Source organism: Ovis aries, chromosome 22 (assembly GCF_016772045.2).
Source record: "Ovis aries strain OAR_USU_Benz2616 breed Rambouillet chromosome 22, ARS-UI_Ramb_v3.0, whole genome shotgun sequence".
Taxonomy (NCBI): Eukaryota; Metazoa; Chordata; class Mammalia; order Artiodactyla; family Bovidae; genus Ovis; species Ovis aries.
The window spans coordinates 19,618,176-19,645,687 of NC_056075.1; the positions used below are offsets into that span (position 1 = coordinate 19,618,176).

The window sequence follows — 27,512 nt, forward strand, 5'->3', positions numbered from 1 at the left end:
ATCTGTATAACCAGGAGGACTGGAAAAACTACAGAGCTGGTAATTTAGAGTGCTGACATTTTTGTTATTGTTAGTTGAGTCACTGGGAATATTTATGCATTTAAAGTTGTATTGCACTGTGTATTTAGTACATATACATTAAGAAAGGTAAATCTCCATTTTTTTTAGGAACATAAGAAAAAAAGTATTCATCAGTATCTTTCCCTCTCGCCTCATGTAATTTTTTCTGGCCTCTTGAGTCCTATTAGTCTTTAGATGTATGGGAAACTAGGCCTTACCATTTGTCACCATACCACCTGGTCAGATGCTCAATTCTTTCAACTGTCTCTTACAATTGTGTCCAAGTTCTTATTCACAACAAGCTAACATCTATATGCTCACAGTTACACCATGTACACAAACTAGGATGCCTTAACTATACATTCTATACTGTGTAGAAGTGTCTCCTCAGTATGATTTTTTAATCTTTGACGTAGAGAAATATTTGTTTCTTACCTTCTGTCACTCTGGTGTAACTATCTCCCTTAAATATAAAGTCCAATTCCTCTGGATTCTATTTCTTCCAGCCTCAAAAGACTTCTCATGTGGTCATATCCTTCATCTCTTATACCATCTAGCTCCTCTCTCCTATATAAGTCTCAACATACAAACCTGTTCTGCTATCTCCCACATTAAATTAAATGGAAAAATGCCATTATTTTCCTTGACCCCAAGTCTCCCTTCATTTTTCTACTCTCTTTCACAGTTCAAATTTTCCTAAGAGCTGTCCTCATTATTGTTTCCAATATCTCACCCCTCATTCACTCTACAAACTATTGTGATCTGACTTCAGTTCCACCACTCCACTGAATTATATTTTTCAAGGTCACCAACAACCTGCATGCTCCCAGGATCAATAGCACTTTTCTGTCTTCCTATTTCTTGTCTTCTTGGCCTTCTAGCAGCATCCCCTCTGCTTCCTTGGTTCCTACACCTCTTCCTCTCCCTTTCCTCCTACATATGAGGCCATCCCTCTTTTCTCACATCTCTGAATATGATAGTTCCTTTGAGCTCTCTCCTAAGCCTTTGGCTCTTTTCTTTCTATCTTCTAACTAATCTCCTCTTTTCCCATTTTTGTTTTTCAGTCGCTAAGTCATGTATGACTGCGGTCTGGTATTCCCATCTTTTTAAAATTCTCCACAGTTTGTTGCAATCCACACAGTCAAAGCCTTTAGAGTAGTCAATGAAGCAGAATTAGATGTTTCTTGAAATTCCCTTGCTTTCTCTATGATCCAATGAATGTTGGCAGTTTTATCTCTGGTTCATCTGCCTTATCTAAAACCAGCTTGTACATCTGGGAGTCCTCGGGTAAGTACTGCTGAAGACTAACTTGAAGGATTTTGAGTATTACCTTACTAGCATGTAAAATGAGTGCAATTGTAAGGTAGGTTGAACATTCTCTGGCATTGCCTTTCTTAGGGATTGGAATGAAAACTGACCTTTCCAGTCCTGTGGCCACTGCTGAGTTTTCCAAATTTGCAGACATATTGAGTGCAGCATGTTAATAGCATCATCTTTTAGGATTTTAAATAGTTCAGCTGGAATTCTATCACCTGCACTAGCTTTGTTTGAAGTAATGCTTCTTAAGGCCCACCTGACTTCACACTCTAGGATGCTGGCTCTAGGTGAGTGACCACACCATCATGGTTATCTGGGTCATTAAGATTTTTTTGTATGGTGCGTCTGTGTATTCTTGCCACCTCTTCTTACTCTCTTCTGCTTCTGTTAGGTCTTTGCCATTTCTGTCCTTTATAAAGCCCGTCCTTGCATGAAATGTTCCCTTGGTATCTTCAATTTTTTGGAAAAGGTCTCTAGCTTTTCCCATTCTATTGTTTTCCTCTATTTCTTTGAATTGTTCACTTAAGAAGGCCTCTTATCTCTCCTTGCTATTCTCTGGAAATCTGCATTCAGTTGGGAATATCCTTCCCTTTCTCCCTGCCTTTCACTTCTCTTCTTGCCTCAGCACTTTGTAAAGCCTCCTCAGACAAACACTTTGCCTTTGTGCTTTTCTTTTTCTTTGAGATGGTTTTGGTCACTGCCTCCTGTTCAATGTTAAGAACCTCTTTCCATAATTCTTCAGGCACTTTGTCTACCAGATCTAATTCCTTGAATCTATTATCACCTCTACCCTATAATCATAAGTGATCTGATTTTGGTCATACCTGAATGGTCTAGTGGTCTTCCCTACTTTCTTAAATTTAAGTCTGAATTCTGCAAAAAAGAGCTCATGATCTGAACCATAGTCAGCTCCAGGTCTTACTGTATAGAGCTTCTTCAATTTCAGCTGCAAAGAATATAATCAGTCTTATTTCGGTATTGACCATTTCCATGATGCCCATGTATAGAGTCATTTCTTGTGTTGTTGGAAGAGAGTGTTTGCTATGACCAGTGTGTTCTCTTGACAAAACTCTACTAGTCTTTGCATTGCTTTATTTTGAGCTCCAAGGCCAAACTTGCCTGTTTCTCCAGGTATCTCTTGACCTCCTACTTTTGCATTTCAATCCCCTATGATGAAAAGGACTTTTTTTTTTTTTTTTTTGGTGTTCTAGATGGTCTCATAGGTCTTCACAGAACTTAGGGTCAACTTCAACTTTTTTGGCATTAGTGGTTGGGGCATAGACTTGGATTATTGTGATGTTAAATGGTTTGCCTTGGAAATGAACTGAGATCATTCTGTCATTTTAGAGACTACACCCAAGTACTGCAGACTTTTTTGTTGATTATGAGGGCTAGTTCATTTCTTCTAAGGGATTCTTGCACAGTAGTAGATACAGTGGTCATCTGAGTGAAATTTGCCCATTTCCGTCCATCTTGGTTCACTGATTTCTAAGATGTTCGTGTTTACTCTTCCATCTCCTGCTTGACCACATCCAATTTAACTTGGTTCATGGACCTAACATTCCAGGTTTTAAAGCAATATTGTTCTTTACAGCATCAGACTTTACTTTCACTGCCAGATACATCCACACCTGAGCGTCATTTCTGCTTTGACACAGCCACTTCATTCTTTCTGAAGCTACTTGTAATTGCCTTCCACTTTTCACTGGTAGCACATTGGACATCTTCTGATCTGGGGGACTCATCTTCCAATTTCATATCTTTTTGCCTTTTTATACTGTTCATGGTGTTCCTGTAGCAAGAATACTGGAGTGGTTTGTGATTCCCTTCCACAGTGGACCATATTTTGATAGAATTCTTCATTATGACCCATCTGTCTTGGGTGGCCCTGCAGGGCACAGCTCATAGCTTCACTGAGTTACACAAGAGTCCCTTCACCGCAACAAGGCTGTGAACCATGAAGGAGCACATCACTATACACTTATCCAACATATCAAGTCCTGTGGCTTCCACTGCCAATGATACATTCCATTTCCACAGCCCATTTCAGGTTCCTATCATTATGTGTACCACTACAACAGCTTTTCTCACTGATTTCCCTGCCTCCTGTCCAATCTATTTGTCATAGAGGAGACATAGAATACTTTCTGTATAATAAATCAAATTTTTTCACTCCCCAGGTTAAAAATATTCAGTATCTTTCTCACTGTGCTTAGAAGAAATTCTAGGCCCTTCATTATGCCTATAAGTCTCTATATAACTCTTTTTTGTTTAGTTTTTTAAAATTAATTTATTTTTTATTGAAGGATAATTGCTTTACAGAATTTTGCTGTTTTCTGTCAAACCTCAACATGAATCAGCCATAGATATACATAATTACTTCTCTAAATATACCTTTCTTTTGTCAATCTGGCCCCTTTTTCATCCTTAGGATCTTTGCACGTGCTTTTCATTTTTTCAAGAACACTGACACTGTTCGTTTCTCATTTTGTCTAGTTAACACTCATTCAAGTTCAAATTACACTTTAATGAATTTTTAAAAATGGAAGTCTAGTTGATTTACAATATTATATTATTTCTGGTGTATGACATACTGATTCAATATTTTTATAGGTTATACTCCATTTAAAGTTACTGTAAAACACTGACTATATTTCTCATGCCGAAACATATACTTGTTAGCTTCCTTATTTTATACATAAGTTTGTGTTTATGCCTCCTAATCTCCTACCCTTGTCTTGTCCCTTCCCTTCCCTTCTCTCCGCTGGTAACCACTGGTTTGTTCTCTATATCAGCGACTGTTTCTGTTTTTTAATATTTATTAATTTGCTTATTTTTTAGTTTCCACATATAAGTAATAACACAAAGTATTTATCTTTCTCTGTTTGTTTTTTTCACTAAGCATAGTACCCTTCAGGTCTATTCATGTTGTTGAAAATGGAAAAATTCATTCCTTTTTATGGATGAGTATATTCCATTCCAAATTTTTATCCATTTATTAGGTTGCTTCTATATCTTGGCTATTGTTAATAATGTTGTTATGAATACTGGGGTACATATATCTTTTTGAACTAGTGTTTTCATTTTCTTCGGATATATACCCATAAGTGGGACTGCTGGATCATATGGTAGTTCTATTTTTAGTTTTTTGAGGAACCTCCATACTGTTTTCCAAAGAGGCTGCACCAATTTACATTCCCACCAACAATCTACTAGGGTTTCCTTTACGCTATATCCTCACAACATTTGTTATTTGTGGTCTTTTTGACGATAGCGATTCTGACAGGCGTGAGGTGCTATCTCATTGTGGTTTTGATTTGCATTTCTCTGATGATTAGCAACGTTAAACATCTTTTCATGTGGTTGTTCCTCTTACATGTTAATCCTTTAGCGAACACTTCCAACCACCTAACTTGGTCAAATCTCAGCATTTACAGTCATTCATAGACTCTTGTTCCTCTCCTTGTTATTGTTTCAGTCTTAAGTTGATTATTGCCTATGTCTCCCTTACCATAGTACATACTCTGTGAAGGTGGAGAAAGTATTTTTTGTTTATTATAACACTCCTGTTTTCAAACACAGTACCTGGAACATAGCAATTACTCAAGAAGTATTTGCAGAATGAATGAATTACTGATACAAAGTCATGCTACTGAGAAGACACTATCAGTCCCATGAAACTATATTAATCAACATTAAAGAAAAGGTATAATCTAAAAGAATAACTATGTGGACTTTATGTTATTATTTAACATTATATATTATGAACTATGAAAATGTTCTAAATATGTGATTCTTATCCCCTAATTACAACATGTAAAATAAGGCCAACTTCTTCATCACCATCGCCCACCCCTCACCACATATATGGGATAATTTAAAAGTTCAATTTAAAAATAAATAAATAAAAGTTCAGCAAAAGTATACATAAGGAAGCCCAGAGTTGTACTTGTAGGTAGGAATAAAGGTCAAGAGAAATTGTTCTGCAAGAAAAAAGGGAACTTTCTACTGAGAGAAAAGGAGAGAGGGAGGAAAAAAAGGAAGGGTGAGGGAAGGACAGGAGTTAATATAAAGGCTTGGGGATTCTTTGTAAAGAGGAAAATGCCTAAAATTAAATTTCAGGCTGTTAATGATACAGTGTAAATCCCACCACCTTCCCAAACCTTTAATTACGTCTGCTATGTTAATTAGCTTAGATCAAGACTAAGCTACCACAAAAGGGGAGAGAGTCATGAGAGCCATCAAGCCAGAAGGACCAGTAAGGAGGTTAGCCATAGGTTTCTTTCTACTGGAATATGTCTGTTTATACTGGTAGAGCATTTATCTAACCTCACTTGGGCTGTACAATTCACTGGAAAACATCTTACTTGTTTTTGAATTTATAGGAATAACCCTAACTATCCTGGAATATGACAGGATGCTGCATAAAACGTATGCCAGATGAACTCCTGCCTCTCCCAGCTTCCTTGTTCCCACCCTTCCAGGTACAGTCACATCTCCACTTTGGGTCTTGGATTCAACATCTAACTTCAGTCTTCCTCATGCTATTCCTTCTGACATTCCCTCCAACCCTGCATAATTAGACTCAACATGAATGAATATTTGTTCCACTTATTTTATCTGAGCCTGGCTCACCAGCAGCACTGGGGAAGACAGCATTTAACATAGTGACCATCCACAACCAATGCTTAATAAATGATTGTTTGATTCAGTCAAAATTAAATAAATCATATGATAGTAATTCTCTAGAATACCTAACAAATTTGTTAAGCTATGTTTTAATGTACAGATGTTTGTAGTGTTTCTCAACTTTTTAACCTAGTTCCACTGTCCAGGATTTTGTCAAGTTTTACTTTCTATAAGAGTTCCCAAGAGTATAGTAGATAATATTTTGCCTTTTAAAAAATATTGTTACATTATGCAATGCTATAATATTAAATGTGCTTTTTAAAACAACACATCCTTTCCAACCTGTTTTGGAGTTTGCGATATTCCTCCCAATCCCACCCACTTCTGCTGACGGTGAAAAGCCCGGAGAGATAAGTTCTTGCACTGTTTGTAGAGAATCCTTGGTTTATGGTGGGAGCTTTCACTTTGAAAGAGTCTCTCTGTCCTTCTTAAGACCAGAAATAACCAGGGAGAGTACAAATACATTAACTCATTACATGTAATGAACAGTGTTTCAAAAACTGCTAAATAATCTGACCTACCCATCTAGAAGGGCGATGACGTTTTTCCTGGGCCGCCCAATATTAGGGCCATACAAGCTGGCTCTGGAGTAAATCCGGATGGGTTGCAACAGGCTCTTCAGCTGGATATAATCCTTTCCCAACTGGCTGCCATTTACTGCCCGGCCATGCATGGTCCGATAGTTATTTGGTTCTAGATTAAAAGCAGACATGCAAGTCAGAGTTGGGAAGAGTGAGGTTCTGCCAACCTTTTCCAAGCCACAGATATCTCTCCCTTTTTTCTTAACAATGTAAACAAAATAACCAAAGAAGGGTGCAAGCTAGCTTAACTTGAGAAACTATCCCAACAAAAAAATCAAGTGCCATTTTATCATTCTATTTATTTTCAAACTAATCTTCACAAATGGTCATCTAATCCACAACAGAGACCATACTGATTTTCAAATGATAGTTTATAATAAATGGCATATTGAGTTGAACAGTATCTCCCCAAATTAATGTCACTCTAAAACTTTAGGATGTAATCTTATTTGGAAATAAGGTCTTTGAAGTAATTACTCAAGATGAGGTCAATATGGGATTAGGATGTGCCCTAAATCCAAAGACTGGTGTCTTTATAGAGAAAGGAGAGGAAGATTCAGGTACACAGACACACAGGGAGGAAGCCCATGTGTCAATGGAGGCAAGAATTCAAGGGATACTGCTATTCCAAGGCTTGCTGGTAGCTATTAGAAGCTAGAGAGAGCTTCTAATAGATTCTCCAAATCTATTCAGTGGAGATTCAGTGGAGAATCTATCTTCCAATAGATTCTCCACTGAATAGATTCTCTCTTAAAAGTCTCCAGAAGGAATTAACCCTGGCAATGCTTTGATCTCAGACTTCCTAAACTGTGATAGAACAAATATCTCTTGTTTTACACCACTAAGCTTGTCATGACAAGCCTAGAAAACTAATACAAATGATAAGAAGGGAAAGCTTCATAAAGATGATCCTTGTGTCAAAAAGACAGAAAAAACTTAATGTTCAATTATAACAAAGTGGCTGAGTGTAATCCTCTCGCCCAGTTCCTATTAACTTGGTAGTCCTAAAAAGACAAGGAAAGTCCTAAAATCCAGCAGCTCCACTGCTGGAAGAGCTAACTTGATTTGCAATGAAGTACATATCCCAGAGAAGGCCAACATTTTGGTTGACTTGAGGTTTCGACACTGGTAGGGGCAAGAAATAGATCAGCAGACTCACAAGAGATGTAACAGGGAGATTTGGGGAGCAAGGAAATCACTGAGGATTTTGGTAAGCCCACAAATACCCCTCATAGTCTGGAAAGTTGTTCTCAGGAGGGACTGGAGAGGGCACTAGCTATCCACACATTTCCAGATAAATGTGAAACATATACTCATAAAGGACATGGGAAAAGGCATGTCAGAGATTAAAAGCCAGACAGACTTGCAAAATGCCTAAATGTGTTCACAAACTTATACACAGATCTAACGGTAAAGATGAAAGCTTTAACATTTTTCAAGGTAAGCATAACCTCTGATCATTCATCATCTCACCATTAAGCTATGCCGACTCAGAGGCAATGCTTGGGAAGCTGGCTTTTGCAATTAAAGAAAAGAATTGAAAAATTAAAAGAAAAAAATGAATAGATATTAGTAGCTACATGATGCAAGGGAGACGAACTCTATGGAACTAGTCCAGGAAGTGACTAAACAAACAGAAAAGAAACAACAAAAAAACCTCTGGAAAGGAGGATCTGGAATCCAGAGTTGCTCCAACATATTATCTAAAATGTATAGTTTTCAACCACAAAAAATGACAGCATGCAAAAAGATAGGGAAGTATGACCCACAAGCAAGCAAAAAAGAAAAACGAAACTATCTCTTAGGGAACTCAGATGTAGGACTTAGCAGAAAAGGACTTCAAAACTGCTATTATAAACATGCTTAAAGAACTAAGGGAAGAATAAAAATGTAAGGGAAAGTATGATTTTACTGATTAAATATACATATAGAGATATTACAAATAAATAAAGATAGAAATTACAAAAAGTTATCAAATGGAAATCTTGGAACTGAAACAACTCTTCACATTTAGAACACAATGGAATTAGTAGCTGAATTTTTATCAGAAATAAGGCCAGAAGACAGTGAGATGATACATCCAAAACTCTGGGAAAAACATCAATCAACAATTATGTATGCAGCAATCTATGCTTCAAAGCTGAAAGCAAAATGTAGATCTTCCCAGAAAAACAAAGGACAGAACTTGTTGCGAGAAAATCTGTCTTACAAGAAATAAGAAAGGATATCTTTTAGGCTGAAAGAAAATGACAGCAGATAGTGATCCAAAAGCACGCAGAGAAATAAAGAACACCAGTGTATGTTAATATATGTGTGCCCTGACCATAATAGAATTAAACTGGAATTCAACAATGGGAAAGAAATTTGAGAATCTATAAATATTTGGAAATCAGACAAATAACCATGAGTCAAAGAGGAAATTACAAGAAGAATTAGAAAATATTTTAATGAAATGAAAATGAAAATATAATATATAAAAATGTATAGGATGACACCAAAGGCACAATCCATGAAAGCAATAATTAAGAAACTGAACTTCATTAAAATTAAAAACTTTTGCTCTGCAAAAGGCAGTGTTGAGAGAATAGAAGACTAGCTAAAGACTGGGAGAAAATACTTATAAAAGACATATCTAATAAATGACTTATTAAAAATATAGAAAGAGCTTAAAACTTACTAAGAAAACAAACAACCTGATTTTAAAATATCCTAAAGGGCTTAACAGATACTCACCAAAACAGACATACAGATTGCAAACAAGTATATGAAAAAAGATGTTCTACTTTATATGTCATCAGGGAAGTGCAAATTAAAACAACAATGAAGTTCCACTATATACCTATTAAGAATGGCCAAAATTTATAACACTAACACCAGCAAATACTAGCTAGAATATGGAGGAATTGGAGGAACAGAACTCTCATTTATTGCTCTTGGGAATGCAAAATGATATGGTTACTCTGGAAGTTTGGTGGTTTCTGACAAACAAAACATACTCTGAGCATATAATCCAGCAATCATGTGCCTTGTTTTTACACAGAGGAGATGAAAATTTATGTCCTCACTTTGTCTGCACATGGATTTATGGCATCTGAATTCACAAGTGCCAAAAGTTGGAGGCAAGCAAGATGTTCTTCAGTAGATGAATGGATAAATAAGCTGTAGTACATTCACACAATGGAATATTATTCAGCACTGAAAAGAAATGAGCCATCAAGCCATGTAAAGGTTCCATGGAGGAACCTTAAATGTATATCATTAAGTTAAATAAAGTGTTAGTAGCTTAGTAGTGTCCAATTCTTTGCAACCCCATGGACTGCAGCCCACCAGGCTCCTCCATCCTTGGGATTTTCCAGGCAAGACTCCTTATTGGGTTGCCATTTCCTTCTCCAAGGGATCTTCTTGACTCAGGGATTGAACCTGGGTCTCCTGCATTGCAGGCAGACTCTTTACTGTCTGAGCCACCAGGGAAGCTGGTATTAAGTGAAAGAAGCCAGTCTTAAAAGGCTGTAATACTGTATGATTCCAACTATATGATATTCTGGAAAAGGAAAAACTATACAGATTGTAAAAGGATCAGTGGTTGCCAGGGATTGGGGAGAGGTGGGAGGGATGAATAGGTAGAACACAGAGGATTTTTAGGGCAGTAAATACTCTACATGATACTATAATGATGGATACATGTCATTATACATCTCAAACCCATACTATGTACTCATCAAAAGTGAACCATAATGTAAACTATGAATTTTGGGCGATTATGATGTATAATATAGGTTCATCAACTGTAACAAGGAGAAAGAAATGGCTGGTGAGGGATATTGATAGTGGGGGAGGCTACCCAAGTGTGGGGGCAAGGAAGATATGGGAAATCTCTGTACCTTCTCAGTTTTGCTGTGAACCTAAAACCATTCTTTTAAAAAGTTTTTAAAAAAGTTAACATTAGGGATATACACACAGAAGGAAGACCATGTGAGGACATAGTGAGAAGGTGGCCAGCTGTAAGCCAAGAAGACAGACCTTGTGGGGAAAAAAGCTCTGCTGCTACATATATGTTAGACTTCTTTATTGGTTGGGAATAAAAAAACAGTGCTAACAGCCTTACAGACTCCTATATTAGAAAATAAGAAAGATCTCAAGTCAATAATCTAAGTTTTTCTCTTAAAAAAAAGAGAAAAAGAAGAGGGAAGTAAAATCAAAGCAAGAAGAAAGAAAATAATAAAAATTAGAGTAGAAATCAATGATATAATAAAGGAGAAAAATCCATTGAAGTGAAAGTTGGTTCTTTAAAAAGATCAACAAAATTGATACAACCTTTGGCCAGACTGACCAAAAAATAAAGAGAGAAGAAATAGATGACCAAAGTTAGGAATGAAAGAGGAAATACTATTAAGGACCTCACATTAATTGCAAGGATAAGGGACTACTGACACTTGCTCCTTGGAAGGAAAGCTATGAGAAAACAAGACAGCATATTAAAAAGCAGAGACAACACTTTGTCAACAAAGTCTATATAATCAAAGCTATGGTTTTTCCCGTAGTCATGGATGGATGTGAGAGTTCAACCATAAAGAAGGCTGTGAAAAGTGAAAGTGAAAGTCACTCAGTCATGTCTGACTCTTTGTGACCCCATGGACTATACAGTCAATGGAATTCTCCAGGCCAGAATCCTGGAATGGGTAGCTGTAAGAATTTTAAGAAGCTGTAGGAATGTAAGGCTGAGTGCTGAAGAATTGATGCTTTTAAACTGTGGTGCTAGAGAAGACTCTTGAGGGTCCCTTGAACTTCAAGGAGATCAAACCAGTCTATTCTAAAGGAAATCAACCCTGAATATTCACTGGAAGAACAGATGCTGAAGCTGAAGCTCCAATACTTTGGCCACCTGATATGAAGAGTTGATTCATTGGAAAAGACCCCGGTGCTGGGATAGATTGAAGGCAAAAGGAGAAGGGGGTAGCGGAGGATGAGATGGTTAGACAGCATCACCGATTCAATGGACATGAATCTGAGCAAACTCGGAAAAATAGTAAAGGACAGAGAAGCCTAGTGTGCTGCAGTCCATGGGGTGGCTAAGTGTTGGACACAAGTCAGCAAGTGAACATCACCAAGAAATGAACAACTTTGTGCCAATAATTTACACAACCTAGACGAAATGAAAATTTTTTTTAGAAAAGACACAAACTACGAAACCCAAATTAAAAAAAAAAAAAGAAAATCTGAATAGGTCTATAACCCCAAAAAACATTTCAGTTCAGTTCAATCACTCAGTCTTGTCCGACTCTTTGTGACCCCATGAATCGCAGCATGCCATGCCTCCCTGTCCATCACCATCTCCCGGAGTTCACTCAGACTCACGTCCATCAAGTCCGTGATGCCATCCAGCCATCTCATCCTCGGTCATCCCCTTCTCCTCCTGCCCCCAATCCCTCCCAGCATCAGAGTCTTTTCCAATGAGTCAGCTCTTCGCATGAGGTGGCGAAAGTACTGGAGCTTCAGACTGGGTATTGTTTTTGCTTTGGCTCCATCCCTTCATTCTTTCTGGAGTTATTTCTCCACTGATCTCCAGGAGCATATTGGGCACCTAATGACCTGGGGAGTTCCTCTTTGGTATCCTATCATTTTGCCTTTTCATACTGTTCATGGGGTTCTCAAGGCAAGAATACTGAAGTGGCTTGCCATTCCCTTCTCCACTGGACCACATTCTGTCAGACCTCTCCACCATGACCCGCCCGTCTTGGGTTGCCCTGCAGGCATGGCTTGGTTTCATTGAGTTAGACAAGGCTGTGGTCCTAGGGTGATTAGATTGACTAGTTTTCTGTGAGTATGGTTTCAGTATGTCTGCCCTCTGATGCCCTCTTGCAACACTTACCATCTTACTTGGGTTTCTCTTACCTTGGGTGTGAAAACATTTAATCAGTCATTAAAATTATTTCCACAAAGGAAGCCCAGACTGATGGATTAATTGGTGAATTCTATAATGTATTTAAGGAAGAAATAATGCACAATCCTTCACAAACTTTTTCAGAAAATTGAGAAAGAAAGAACAATTCCCAACTTACTTTATGAGGCCAATATTCCCCTGATACCAAAGCCAAAAGCATCATAAGAAAACTATGGATGAGTATCTCTCATAAATACAGATTCAAAAATATGCAACAAAATATCTACAAACTGAAACCAGCAATGTATAAAAAGTATTATAGTATCATGACCAAGTGAGATTTATACTAGGAATGCAAAGTTGATTTAATAGCAAAACCCAACTAATGTAAAATACTGTATTAACAGAATAAAAGACCAAAACCACATTCTCATTTCAACAGATACAAACAAAGAAACAAAACAAAAAGCTATTTTATAATATCTAACAGCCATTTTTGATAAATACTCTCAACAAACTATGAATAGAAGGGAAATTCCTCAATAGAAGGGAGATGCTTAACAGCATCTAAGAAAAATCTACATACTTACAGGTAAAATACTGAATGCTTAATGGTAAAACATCATACTTAATTCAAATACTGAACGCTTCCCCCCTAAGATTAGGAACAAGACATGGATGTGTGCTCTTATCACTTATATCCAACATTTGTATTAGAGATTATAGTCAGTGCAGTTAGGCAAGAAAAAGAAATAAAAGGCATCTAAATTAGAAAGGAAGAAGCAAAACCGTCTTTATTCTCACAATATATCTTGTATACAGGAAATCATAAAGAAGTCACACATGTAGGAAGTGGTGACCCACTCCAGTATTCTTGCCCGAAGAATCCCATGGACAGAGGAGGCAGGCGGGCTATAGTCCATGGGGTCGCAGAGTTGGACATGACTGAGTGACTAAGCACATGATTATTATACCAGAGAGGCAGGTGCGAGGGTGGCAAAATGGGTGAGGATGATCAAAAGGTACAAACTTACTTTATAAAATAAATAAGTCATGTGGATATAATATCCATCCTGGTGATTATAGTTATGATACTGTATTATATATTTGAAACTTGATAAGAGAATAGATCCTAAAAGTTCTTATCACAAGATAAAAGTATTTGTAACTATGTGAGGTGATGGATGTCAGCTGAACTTATCATGGTGATCATTTTTGTAATAAATACATATATCAAAAAAAGACAATGTGGTCCAAGAACAGACATACAGATCAGTGGAAGAGAACTGAGCCCTATTTATGGTCAACTGATTTCTGACAAAAATGTCAAGAGAATTCAATAAGGAAAGGAAAATCTTTTAAATAAACAATGCTGAGACAATTTAATACCCATAAAGATGAATTTAGATTCTTATTTCACATCATACTCAAAATTTAACTCCTACTGTATCTTATTCTCAAAGGCAAAAGCAAAAACTACAAATCTATTAAAAGAAAAAATAGAAAAAAAAACTCTTTGTGACCTTGGGTTAAAAAATCTTTGTGATTTTGCATTAGGCAAAGATATGATATCAAAAGCAAACATATCAAAAAAAATTGATAAGCTGAACTTTATCAAAATTCAGAACATCTGAATTTCAAAAGATGCCATAAAGAAAATGATAAAATAAGCTATAGATTGGGAGGAAATACTTGCAAATCATATGTTTGATAAAGATCTTTCATTCAGAATATATTTAAAACTCTTACAACTAAATAATACGATGACCTAATTTAAAAGACAAAAGATTTGAGTAGACATTTCACCTAAGAAAATGTAAAAATGGTTGATAAGAATGTGAAAAGATGCTCAATATCACTTGTCATTAGAAAAGTGCTAATTAAAGTCATATTAATATACTACTTCAAACCCACTAAAATGGCTCTAATCAGGCAGACAATAAAAAGTGTTTGCAAAGATGTAGAAAAACTGTAATCCTCATGCATTACTGAGGAAAATGCAAAATGGTACAGCTACTTTGGAAAGTAGTGTGGTTAATTTGTTCAAAAATCAACATAAATTTACCATACAAACTAGCAACTCCATTCCCCTCTGAAGTATCATTACAAGAAATGAAAGTATAAAACCACACACAGACTTGTAAATGAATATTTCAGCACCATTACTGATCATAATCAAAAAACAGAAACAATCTAAATACTTGTAATTTGGTGAATGGAAAAACAAAATGTGATATATATATATATATATACACACACATGTATATAGGTATGAATATATGTGTATATACATGTATATAAGTATGAATATATGTGTATATTCATGCATAGGAAGAGCATTCAGCAATTAAAAGGAATGAACTACTTTTACATGTTACAACATGGGTACACCTCAAAAACATGCTAAGTGAAAGAAGTCTACAGATGCAAAAGTCTACATACTGTACGATTCCAGTTACATGAAATGTCCACAAAAGACGAAAAGCAGATTAATGTCTCCTGGGACTGGGAATGGTTACAGAGACTGGCTGAAAACCAGCATGAGGGATCTTTTCGGAATTATGGAAATGTTCTAAAATTGGACTGTGGAAATAGTTGTATAGGTCTATGAACTTATTGAGAGTATATATGTAGATGGGAGTATGTGGAAAAAGAATAGAGAAGATAGTTGATGAAGGTGAGAAGCAGGCAGAGAGAGGGAAATGAAAAAAGTAAGCAGGTAAAGTGGTGACTTGAAGTAGGAAATGGCAACCCACTCCAGCATCTTTGGCTGGAAAATTCCATGGAAAGAGGAGCCTGGCAGGCTATAGTTCAAGGGGTTGCAAACAGTCAGACACGACATGCAAGGAAACATTTCATATCTACAAAACATAGTTGTTCAAAATCTTGTATCAAGGAAGTCATTCTTTCATAGACTTTGACATCCTAAGCTTACTAAATTTTCACCTCTTAAAATTGAGTGTATTTTTGTTTTCATGGTCTGTAGCCCACACTATTCACCAATTTTAAAGAAGAAAAAAAGTAAGTCACTTGAAGTTTAGCTACTCTAGGAGAAACAACCAAAGAAATATCTACTTCCGTTTTCTCAATGCCAGATTTACTGTAAAGTACTTATTAACAGGATGTAGGTATATGGGAGGTTGAGTGATAAGAGAACTGACCAGTTCTATTGTCTCTCCCTAAATGTGGATATAATAGTTAAACTGTTACATCTGTCCAAAAAGATAAGGTTACAGAGAAGAAAATGGATAAAAGATTGGAGAGACAAATCCAGGCCAGAAAGATGACCAAATAATTTTTGAGGGGCAAGGACCTGAATATACAACATAGAATAGTTGTGAACAGAATACACTAGATATCTCTAGGGATATGATGCTAGCATAAGAAAAACTATCAGTAGTTTAAAATGAACTAGTAAAAGCTACAAAATAAATCTTCAAACCCTAAAAGGTATGTTTAGTTGGGCAGACTACTTATTTGTCATATCAAAAAATAGAAATGCAACTTTTAAAATAAAAGGAAGAAGGGGTAAACAGGCCAACTCCAGTCTTCTTGACTAGAAACTCAAAAAACTATCTATATCTACCTTGATGGAAATTCTCACAAGAAACCTTACCAGATACTTTCTACCTTATTGAATTTTTAAATTCATAGCCTTGGTTATTTTTCTATCTATTCCTATCTATATCCCTATTTTCTTATCTATGACCATGCCTTTTCTCCTTCTCAAAACTGATTCTTTGTTTTTGTCCATCCTTGAAGAGACACCAAAAAGATGATGATGAGAATCAAGTGTGGCTAAGGTGGCTGAACATTTAAAAAATGCAATTAGCTCCATCTCCAAACTGTTCAACGTAATTTGGGGGAAGGATGGAAAGAGGCAGACTCTCAGTTATTTGGAACAGATAGAAATATACAGAAAGATGCATATACTCTCCCCACCCACCTCCTGCCACCAAATCACTTCAGTTATATCAATTAAAGATTTACTTAGTTTAATAAGCTCCCAAATTCAGAGATGCCAAAAACCCTGGAAGAATTACTCCCATCAGTCACTGGTAAGTAAGTTTTAATTGTTTTGTGCTTATCTACAACCAGCTGAGATTCTTTTTATTTATTTTAATTGGAGGATAATTACTTTACAATACAGCTGAGATTCATTTACAAACAAATTTTATTTAGAAAGAAAACAAATAGTTTAGGCAGAGCATGTATTCTGTAGCTCACCAGAGGCCCTACCACTCCTTACTATCTTTCACTCACTCGTTTTAAACATTGTCCCTCATGAGAGCTCTAATGTCCTGTTTGGAGAATGCATTGTTTGAACAGTATTCTGTTGTGTTTGGAGAAAAGAGATAAGCTGGGTAGAGTCTAACATAGGAACAGGGTAAGGTAAGGTATGGTAGTCATGAGAAGAAAACACGAAAAACCAAAGAATGTCAGGATATTCTGACATGAAATAGAAGATAGGATGGGAAGCGATCAGTAAATATCTTTGTCTGCTGTGTAATAATTTTGCCTCATTCTAAGCTGACCACATCACACTTGCTTTTGTCCTAGAATGTATGATGCCTAGACTGGCTGGGAAGATGAAAAATCTCAGGCTACCCTAGTTATGCTCCCTGTATCCAAATTAGCTTCAGTTCAGCTCAAGTCTCCATTTGGTAGCTAACTCTCCCAATTTCCCTGACTCCAGGGAAGGAAGAGAGAGCAACATTCCAATAAATGGTTACTGATAGGAAAAAAAAGACACTTGTTCTGAAAAAATCCTCATCTGCTTCCTTATGAGAATTTCAAGTTCTAGAGCACATAAAAACACACATGTGCATGTGTGCACACAGTACTCCAAACAAATGTGAGTTAGCTATATATATATTCAAGACCATGGACCAAAACGTTAGTATCAATTTGTAACAGTAATTTTAAAAGAATTCTTGGTTTATTAGACTCAATTGTTTTGTTCTAAGATTTACCAAAATGTCTTTTAATTAGGGAATCAGAATATTTTCCAATTTAAATTATCCATAATTTTAATTATAATCCATATTAGTTGACTCAATAATATTAGACAGTCATGGAATTTACAGAATATCATATATATAACAAATCATACATTCATATCACTAGGAAAAATAGTGCGACTTAGGCAGTATTTCTCCCAAGTGTGTTCCATGGAACATTGTTCCATGACATGATAATAGGTCTGTCTCACACACACACACACACACACACACAGACTGCAATGATTAAACATGACTGGCTACATAATTTTCAGGGCCCCATGCAAAATGAAAATGTAGATGCCTTTATTTTAAAAATAAGATGGCAATAGAAGAGCATTAAATCAAGCATGATTCTCTTCTAAGCGTGGGATCCTATGTGACTACACAGGATGCATTCCCCTGAAACCAACCAAAACCTATTTTTGAAATAATTTTTAAAATGCTGGGCTGAAACTTTCCTGATAGTCTAGTGGTTAAGACTCCATGTTCCCAATGCAGGGAGCACCGGTTCAATCCCTGGTCAGGGGAATTAAGATTCTGCATGCTGCACAGCTTGGTCAAAATAAATAAATTTAAAAAAAAGAGAGATGCTATCTTGAAATAAAAAATTTTTAATGCTGGATTAAAAACGTTACACAGATTTCATTGCAGGAGGACTTCACAGAGTCTGTTATATGCTAATGTGCATTGTGAACCTTCAAGACGTACATATACTGAAGATCAGTTCCCGAATATACTTCACCAAACTCTTTTGAATTATTATAAGGTCATCTTACAGGACCAGTATTCCAGAGAGACACACTGTAAAATGCAGCTTAGGCTGTGCAGATAGGCTATATCTGATTTAACATCAATTTGTTAATTATAAGTCACATATGGCTGCTGAATCACTTCAGTCGTGTCCAACTCTGTGTGACCCCATAGACAGCCTCCTATCAGGCTCCTCTGTCCCTGGGATTCTCCAGGCAAGAACACTGGAGTGGGTTGCCATTTCCTTCTCCAATGCATGGAAGTGAAAAGTGAAAGTGAAGTCGCTCAGTCGTGTCCAACTCTTAGCGACCTCATGGGCTGCAGCCCACCAGGCTCCTCCATCCATGGGATTTTTCAGGCAAGAGTACTGGAGTGGGGTGCCATTGCCTTCTCTGTCACATATGGCATTTCCCCTATATTTGGAATAAGGCAACTAGAGATAACTGTAGATGCAAATAGTGGGATTCACTAAATCTGTTCTCCAACTGTTTGGTCTTTTACTATTTGGAAGGTCAACTCAGTGGTCAAACAACCCCAGTGTTTTCTGGGATGTACTAGATATGGTCTGAGACTATATCCCAAGCCAATTTATTTTTCACCTTTTATCTTGTCAATTCAGAGGAAATAACATCCTTACTTACCATTACCCAGTTCCCAAGAAATGTTGTACTTTTTGCTGGCACTGTACTTCAACAGACTCAGAGCACTAGAGCTGTTCCAGGAGTTATTGGGATTACGACGCAGTGCATTTAGAGCAAATATCAGATGGAGTCCAGAGCAATCAGCAAAGTTATAAAGTTTGTCTAGAGACCTGGCTGGGAAAAAGCAGAGAAAGGCTTGTAACTCTCTTTTTTTTTTAATTTGTTTTTATTAATTTATTTTTATTTTATTTTAATTGGAGGTTAATTACTTTACAATATTGTATTGGTTTTGCCATACATCAACATGAATCCACCACAGGTATACACGTGTTCCCCATCCTGAAACCCCCTTCCTCCTCCCTCCCCATACCAGCCCTCTGGGTCGTCCCAGTATAATATCATATATCAAATGAATCACCAGTCCAGGTTCAAGGCTTATAACTTTCAAATCAACATCCCAACAAAACAAAAATATTAACTACTAAAACAAATGTTTCTATGAGCTTCCTGCTAATAAGAATTATACAGAGTCTTCCAAAAGGGACTATTACCATTTGGTTCAGGGTTCACTTCAAGGTGATTTCTGAAAGCAGCATACACAACTCCAGATAAAGGTCACAAATTGGCAACCGAGTCTAGTACACAGGATATAGTATATTTTATTTGTTAAAAAAATTGAGTTGCTAACATTTAGAAATGGGAAGATATCACAAACTAGCTAGATTTACAGTCCTTCTCAAAAAAATCTAAAAATCTGGCACTGTGGGATCTGTACTCTCTAATGAAATGAAATGAGAGGAACAGTGTCAGGAGGCAAGGCCAGGAAAGATAACTGGCTGGGGAGTTTCAGAAAACAGCTCAGCCTAGAAACACTTCCCCCAAAATTCACCCAATTTCATATTTTTAATATTTCTGAAAATGGAAATATTAATACCATAACCACAAATAGAAATATGTTCATTGTCAGGTTGACCCCAGATATCATGAAAGCTACTCACCATATGTCCAATACCCATCCCATTCCTTCACATCTATTGCCACCATTCTGGTTCTGGCTATTATTTCCACTTGCATGAATTATCGCAGGAATGCACTTGCCTGTCTACTTCTAGATTCTTCCCCCACTGCCAGATTCATCTTCTCCCAATCAATTTCATAAGCTTCACTTACTCTTCAAACTCTTAGTGGATTTTCAAGACCTTTGTTTTCTTCAATTCAAGGCCTCTACAACTCAACCATAATTTTTCCCCAACTTCAGGCCCCTCTACTTTCGTCAAAAAGTTCTTTGTGGGTGCTATCTAGTTCTATTTATTACAGAATCCCTGCCCTACTGGCCTTTGTTCTGATCATTCTCATTTGTCATGCCTTTTCCCCCTCTTTTAAACATATCCAGATTTTACTTGCCCTTTTATACATTGTTTCACAAAATATGGATGACACACTTCTCAGTGGTATACAGACTGAAAAAAAATTTTAGGTTAATAATTAATTACAGGGGTTCACATTATCGTCGTATATATTATCCAAGTCCCTAGGGCAGAGTTCCTCAAATGGAATTCTGTGCAACACCATGTGGGGCTCCATAAGATGTCATTAGGGAGTTCTGCAAAAGATGACACAGTGACCACGGTGCTCCATTAGCAGCTGCTATAGATTTTTTAGGGCTTCCCACATGGCGCTAGTGGTAAAGAACCCACCTGCCAATGCAAGAGACATAAAGGTGTAGGTTCAATCCCGGGCATGGCAACCCACTTCAGTATTCTTTCCTGCAGAATCCCATGGACAGAGGAACCTGGTGGGCTGCAGTCCAGTGGGTCGCAAAGAGTCAGACACAACTGAAGCAACTTAGCATGGACACATAGGTTTTTTAGTCTTATAAAGCAGGACCATGATCATTTGGTTATATCCAAAAGCAGAGACGTTACTTTGCCAATGAAGGTCCATCTAGTCAAGGCTATGTTTTTTCCAGTGGTCATGTATGGATGTGAGAGTTGGACTGTGAAGAAAGCTGAGCGCCGAAGAATTGATGCTTTTGAACTGTGGTGTTGGAGAAGATTCTTGAGAGTCCCTTGGACTGCAAGGAGATCCAACTAGTCAATCCTAAAGGAGATCAGTCCTGGGTGTTCTTTGGAAGGAATGATGCTAAAGCTGAAACTCCAGTACTTTGGCCACCTGATGCGAAGAGTTGACTCACTGGAAAAGACTCTGATGCTGGGAGGAATAAGGGGCAGGAAGAGAAGGGGACGACAGAGGATGAGATGGCTGGATGGCATCACGGAGTCGATGGACGTGAGTTTGAGTGAACTCCGGGAGTTGGTGATGGACAGGGAGGCCCAGCGTGCTGCGATTCATGGGGTCGCAAAGAGTTAGACACGACTGAGTGACTGAACTGAACTGAACTGAACTGATTATCAGTTTTTGAAGTGGGTTTCAGGGCTTGCTGCCGTCTTTACCTCTGTATATATGTATGAGAATTCTCACAGACATGAATTTGAGCAAACTGGGAGACAGTGGAGGACAGAGGACTGACATGTGCAGTCCATGGTGTTGCAGAGTTGAACACAACTTAGTGACTGAACAACAACAGCAACAACAATGTATGAGAAAATGTTTTTTAAGAAACATCAAGAAAAAGGACAGAAATTGTCTCATTTTAGCTTAAAATAAAATCCATGGGAACTTATCTCACATTAAACCCAGAATCAAGTAAATAAGCAACAACAACAAATGGCATAGGTGTCACATTAAAGAAATAAACATAATCATTCTTTAAAAAATTAAATTTAATCATTTATTTTTTAGTTCCAAATAGCAATTAAAATTAAAGTACATTTTTAGGCCTATTAAAATGATCATGAAACCAACACATGTTTATATTGATCTTATAATTATCTACATAATCCTGACATTGCCACTCAGTAAGAAGATGGTTTGTTTCAAAGTCTCTTAGAAAATGTTGTCTTAGACTATAATTTTACTCATATTGCTTTGACATATAGTTTTAGTAACTTTGTTATTCAATACTGTTAATTTATTTTCCTATTGAAAACAACATTAATGTAAGTTCATAAATGTTATTTAAATAAACCTAACAAACCTACCTTTAGAAATATTATATCCCATTTTGACTTAAACCAGTTACTTAACAAAAACATATAATATTTGCCTTAAAATTTTTCAAATTTATAAAAAGGAAAAAAGGGATTAATTTCAAGAAACAAAGTTAACTACTTGGTTTTTATTTTCCTCTTCTAAAAAGGCTGTATAAAAAATCATTTTCCATTTTAAATAGGAGGGAAAAATCCTAAGCTTGCAACTTACCATATATCACATACTATATCTCAATAGCGTTTGTATGACAGAAAGTTTTGATAATGCTTTTAATCTTACTTGGGTAAGGTACCAAAAAGTCAAGGAGGACATTTTCAAAGGGAAAAACTGAAGTCTCTTCTATATATACCACTGAAATATGCAAGGAGAGGGGACCAACAAAAGAATAGGCTAAAATGTCAGCCAATCTAAACAGATTTTTCAGGAAAACACCACTCTGTTTAAAAGAGCACTGGCAGTTATTATTGGATTATAGTATCTACAACTAAGTGATTACACTTTTCATCTAGGAGTCCCCTGATACTTGAGAATATTTCAAATGTATCTGATATGAAACGTTTGAGAAGGCTGCCCTAGTGCTAAAGAATACATAGGAAAAAAGTAATCCTAACACTAAAATAGTCATTGTTCACCTGAGAATTGACTTAAACATTCCTTCCACTTGGCAACGTCCTCACTAATATCCTCACAAATACTATCAATGATGCTTTTAATTTCTCCAATATACAGTAAACCTAGTATATTTCCAAAGCTGTAGGAAAGCCAAGTTGCAAATCTGAGCAAAAGACATAGGATTTTGTGAGATCAATGAAAATAATGATTGATAAATGTTTAAGTTACATGCCAATCCACTAAAAAAGATCCAGAAGAATTACATCAGTTAACTAAACAAGAGAAAACTTACAAGAGTGATAACAAAATAAGTTACTCAAAAAATAATTTGAATATTAAAATCTCTAACTAGGTCTACTTTGATGGTTTTAATATTTTAAATTGTGCCACAAAAGTTAAATTATTTTATCAGAAAGGTACTCAGTGTTTGATTAAGTATTGACATAATGAGGATTTTCTGTGTTTGTTTCATGTGTAACAGAAAAACACATATCAAACACAAAAGCACATCAAACATGTGATTTCATGAAATGAAATTTCATGAAAATGGTGTAGTAAGAAACTGAAAGTTACTGATAAAAGATATGTCTAATAATTATTCTTACTAGTTCAACAAATATACCCTGGAGTTTATTTTTAAATGACATATATTTGAATACAGTGCATTTAGTAGATGCTCAACAAATGGAATCTTCTTGGAGCATCTGTTGTCAGTTCCATCCGAGCAGATACTTAAAGATGACTTCTACTCTTTCTACCAGAGGTTACCAATACCTCTATGTCCGATAGTCAGATTTCCTTGGCATCTCATAGGAATGGAGCTTTAAGGAGCCTTGTCTAGCATGCAGCTGGAACCTGAGAGAGATGGAAGAGAGGGGCTTGGGAGTCTATACAGTGCTGAGATAGCTGATGCTGTGAAAGCTCATGAGACTTTTGCAGGACAAGATGTCAGGATAAAGCCTTAAGAAATGTCCGAATATAAAGATCAGGAAGCGCAGAGTAATTAAAATTAAAACAAAAATAAACAAATGGGATCTAATTAAACTCAAAAGCTTTTGCACAGCAAAGGAAACCATTAATAAAACAAAAATGAAGAAACAGACAAAGGATCAGTATCCAAAATATACAAACACAAATAGTTCATAGAACTGCATATCCAAAAATCAGCACAATCAAAAATTAGGGGGAGGATCTAAATAGACATTTCTCCAAAGAAGACATACAGATGGCCAATAAACACATGAAAAGATGCTCAACATCACTAATTATTCAGTATAATTATTCAGTATAGTTCAGTCGCTCAGTCGTGTCCGACTCTTTGTGACCCCATAGACTGCAGTGCGCCAAGCCTTCCTGTCCATCACCAATTCCCGGAGTTCACCCAAAATAATGGGGGCAGGAGGAGAAGGGGACAACAGAGGATGAGATGGCCGGATGGCATCAGCAACTCGATGGACATGAATTTGGGTAAACTCCGGGAATTGGTGATGGACAGGGAGGCCTGGTGTGCTGCGATTCATGGGGTTGCAAAGAGTCGGACATGACTAAACGACTGAACTGAACTGAATTAAATATCCATTGAGTCAGTGATGCCATCCAACCATTTCATCCTCTGTCATCCCCTTCTCCCTGCCCTCAATCTTTCCCAATATCAGGGTCTTTTTAAATGAGTCAGCTCTTCGCATCAGGTGGCCAAAGTATTAGAGTTTCAGCTTCCACATCAGTCCTTCCAAAGAACACTCAAGACTGATCTCCTTTAGGATGGACTGGTTGTACCTCCTTGCAGCTTCTCCAACACCACAGTTCAAAAGCATTAATTCTTCTGTGCTCAGCTTCCTTTATAGTCCAACTCTCATATCCATACCTGACTACTGGAAAAACAGTAGCCTTGACTAGATGGAACTTTGTTGACAAAGTAATATCTCGGCTTTTAAATATGCTGTCCAGGTTGGTCATAACTTTCCTTCCAAGAAGTAAGCATCTTTTAATTTCATGGCTGCAGTCACCATCTGCAGTGATTTTGGGGCCCAGAAAAATAAAGTCACCACTATTTCCCCATCTATTGCCATGAAGTGATGGGACTGGATGCTACGATCTTAGTTTTCTGAATGTTGAGTTTTAAGCCAATTTTTTCACTCTCCTTTTTCACTTTCATCAAGAGGCTCTTTAGTTCCTCTTCACTTTCTGCCATAAGGGTGGTGTCATCTGCATATCTGAGGTAATTGATATTTCTTTAAGTAATCTTGATTACATCTTGTGCTTCATCTAGCCCAATGTTTCTCAAGATGTACTCTGCATATAAGTTAAATAAGCAAAGTGACAATATACAGCCTTGACATACTCCTTTCCTGATTTGGAACCAGTCTGTTGTTCCATGTCCACTTCTAACTGTTGCTTCCTGACCTGCATACAGATTTCTCAGGAGGCAGGTAAGGTGGTCTGGTATTCCCATCTCTTTCAGAATTGTCCACAGTTTATTGTGATCAACACATTCAAGGTCTTTGGCATAGTCAATAAAGCAAAAATAGATATTTTTCTGGGATGCTCTTGCTTTTCAATGATCCAGTGGATGTTCAATTTGATCTCTGGTTCCTCTGACTTTTCTAAATTCAGCTTGAACATCTGGAAGTTCATGGTTCACTTATTGCTGAAGCCTGGCTTGGAGAATTTTGAGCATTACTTTACTAGCGTATGATAAGAGTGCAATTGCGTGGTAGTATGAGCATTCTTTGGCATTGTCTTTCTTTGGGATTGGAATGCAAACTGACCTTTTCCAGTCCTATGGCCACTGCTGAGTTTTCCAAATTTGCTGGCATATTGAGTGCAGCACTTTCACAGCATCATCTTTTAGGATTTGAAGTAGCTCAACTGGAATTCCATCACCTCCACTAGCTTTGTTCGTAATGATACTTCCTAAGGCCCTCTTGACTTTGCTTTCTATGATGTCTGGCTCTAGGTGAGTGATCATACCGTCATGATTATCTGGGTTGTGAAGATCTTTTTTTAATAATTCTTCCGTGTATTCTTGCCACCTCTTCTTAATATCTTCTGCTTCTGTTAGGTCCATACCATTTCTGTCCTTTATTGTGCCCATCTTTGCATGAAATGTTCCTTTAGTATCTCTAATTTTCTTGAAAAGATCTCTAGTCTTTCCCATTCTATTGTTTTCCTCTATTTCTTTGCACTGATCACTAAGGAAGGCTTTCTTATCTCTCCTTGCTATTCTTTGGAACTCTGCATTGAAATGGGTATATCTTTCCTTCTCTCCTTTGCTTTTTGGTTTTCTTCTTTTCACAGCTATTTGTAAGGCCTCCTCAGACAGCCATTTTGCCCCTTTGCATTTCGTTTTTGGGGGATGGTCTTGATCCCTGCCTCCTGTATAATGTCACAAACCTCTGTCCATAGATCTTCAGGCACTCTGTCTATCAGTTTTAATCCCTTGAGTCTATTTGTCACTTCCACTGTATAATCATAAGGGATTTGATTTAGGTCATATCTGAATGGTCTAGTTGTTTTCCCTACTTTCTTCATTTTAAGTCTAAATTTGGCAATAAGGAGTTCATGATCTGAGCCACAGTCAGGTCCTGGTCTTGTTTTTGCTGAGTGTATAGAGCTTCTCCATCTTTGGCTGCAAAGAATACAATCAATCTGATTTCAGTGTTATCCATCTGGTGATGTCCATGTGTAGGGTCTTCTCTTGTGTTGTTGGAAGAGGGTGTTTGCCATGACCAGTACATTCTCTTGGCCAAACTCTATTAGCCTTTGCCTTGCTTCATTCTGTACTCCAAGGCCAAATTTGCCTGTTAATCCAGGTGTTTCTTCACTTCCTAGTTTAGCATTCCAGTCCCCTATAATGAAAAGGACATCATCTTGGGTGTTAGTTCTAGAAGTTCTTGTAGGTCTTCTTAGAACTATTCAACTTCAGCTTCTTCAGTGTTACTGGTTGGGGCATAGACCTGGATTACTGTGATATTGAATGGTTTGCCTTGGAAATGAACAGAGATCATTCTATCGTTTTTGAGATTGCATCCAAGTACTGCATTTCAGACTGTTTTGTTGACTGTGATGGCTACTCCATTTATTCTAAGGGATTCTTGCCCACATTAGTAGATATAATGGTTATCTGAGTTATATTCATCCATTCCAGTCCATTTTAGTTCGCTGATTCCTAAAATGTCAACGTTCACTCTTGCCATCTCCTGTTTGACCACTTCCAATTTGCCTTGATTCATGGACCTAACATTCCAGGTTCCTATGCAATATTGCTCTTTACAGCTTCAGACCTTGCTTATATCACCAGTCACATCCACTACTGGCTGTTGTTTTTGCTTTGGCTCCCACTCATCATTCTTTCTGGAGTTATTTCTCCACTGATCTCTAGTAGCATATTGGGCACCTACTGACCTGGGGAGTTCATCTTTCAGTGTCCTGTCTTTTTGCTTTTCATACTGTTCGTGAGATTCTCAAGGCAAGAATACTGAAGTGGTTTGGTTTGCTATTCCCTTCTCCAGTGGACCACATTTTGTCAGAACTCTCTATATGTTATGTAAATTGCTACATGAACAAAACTTATATATTTGCCTTCATCCTTTTCCTTCCTGATGTTGCTGTTCAGTCACCAAGTCATGTTCGACTCTTTGCAATCCCATGGTCCGGTCATCACTGATGGTCCCATCAGTGTCTGAAAGTGTCCTTATGACAGCCACTTTTAAATCTACTTCTATAGAAATTATGGAGGTACAAATGTTACTTGGGAATTAAATAGTGATTTTCTAAGTAATTTTGCTTCCAATTTGTGCTTCCTCAGAATTCTGTCAAGATGAGGCATTAAAGTCTCTTCATAATTCAATATATAGGAAGTCATATC

General features: G+C 37.1%; 1 protein-coding gene across 1 annotated transcript in view; it reads right to left on the reverse strand.

Annotated features, from left to right (window-relative positions):
- The window catches only part of HPSE2 (heparanase 2 (inactive)), a 695,926-nt gene that overhangs the window by 256,302 nt on the left and 412,112 nt on the right, over positions 1 to 27,512 (reverse strand). The window contains exons 4-5 of the mRNA XM_042238951.1: positions 18,923 to 19,096; positions 6,588 to 6,759 (exon numbers count right to left, since the gene is read on the reverse strand). Coding sequence (XP_042094885.1) covers positions 6,588 to 6,759; positions 18,923 to 19,096 — 346 coding nt within the window. The remainder of the gene's footprint in view (positions 1 to 6,587; positions 6,760 to 18,922; positions 19,097 to 27,512) is intronic.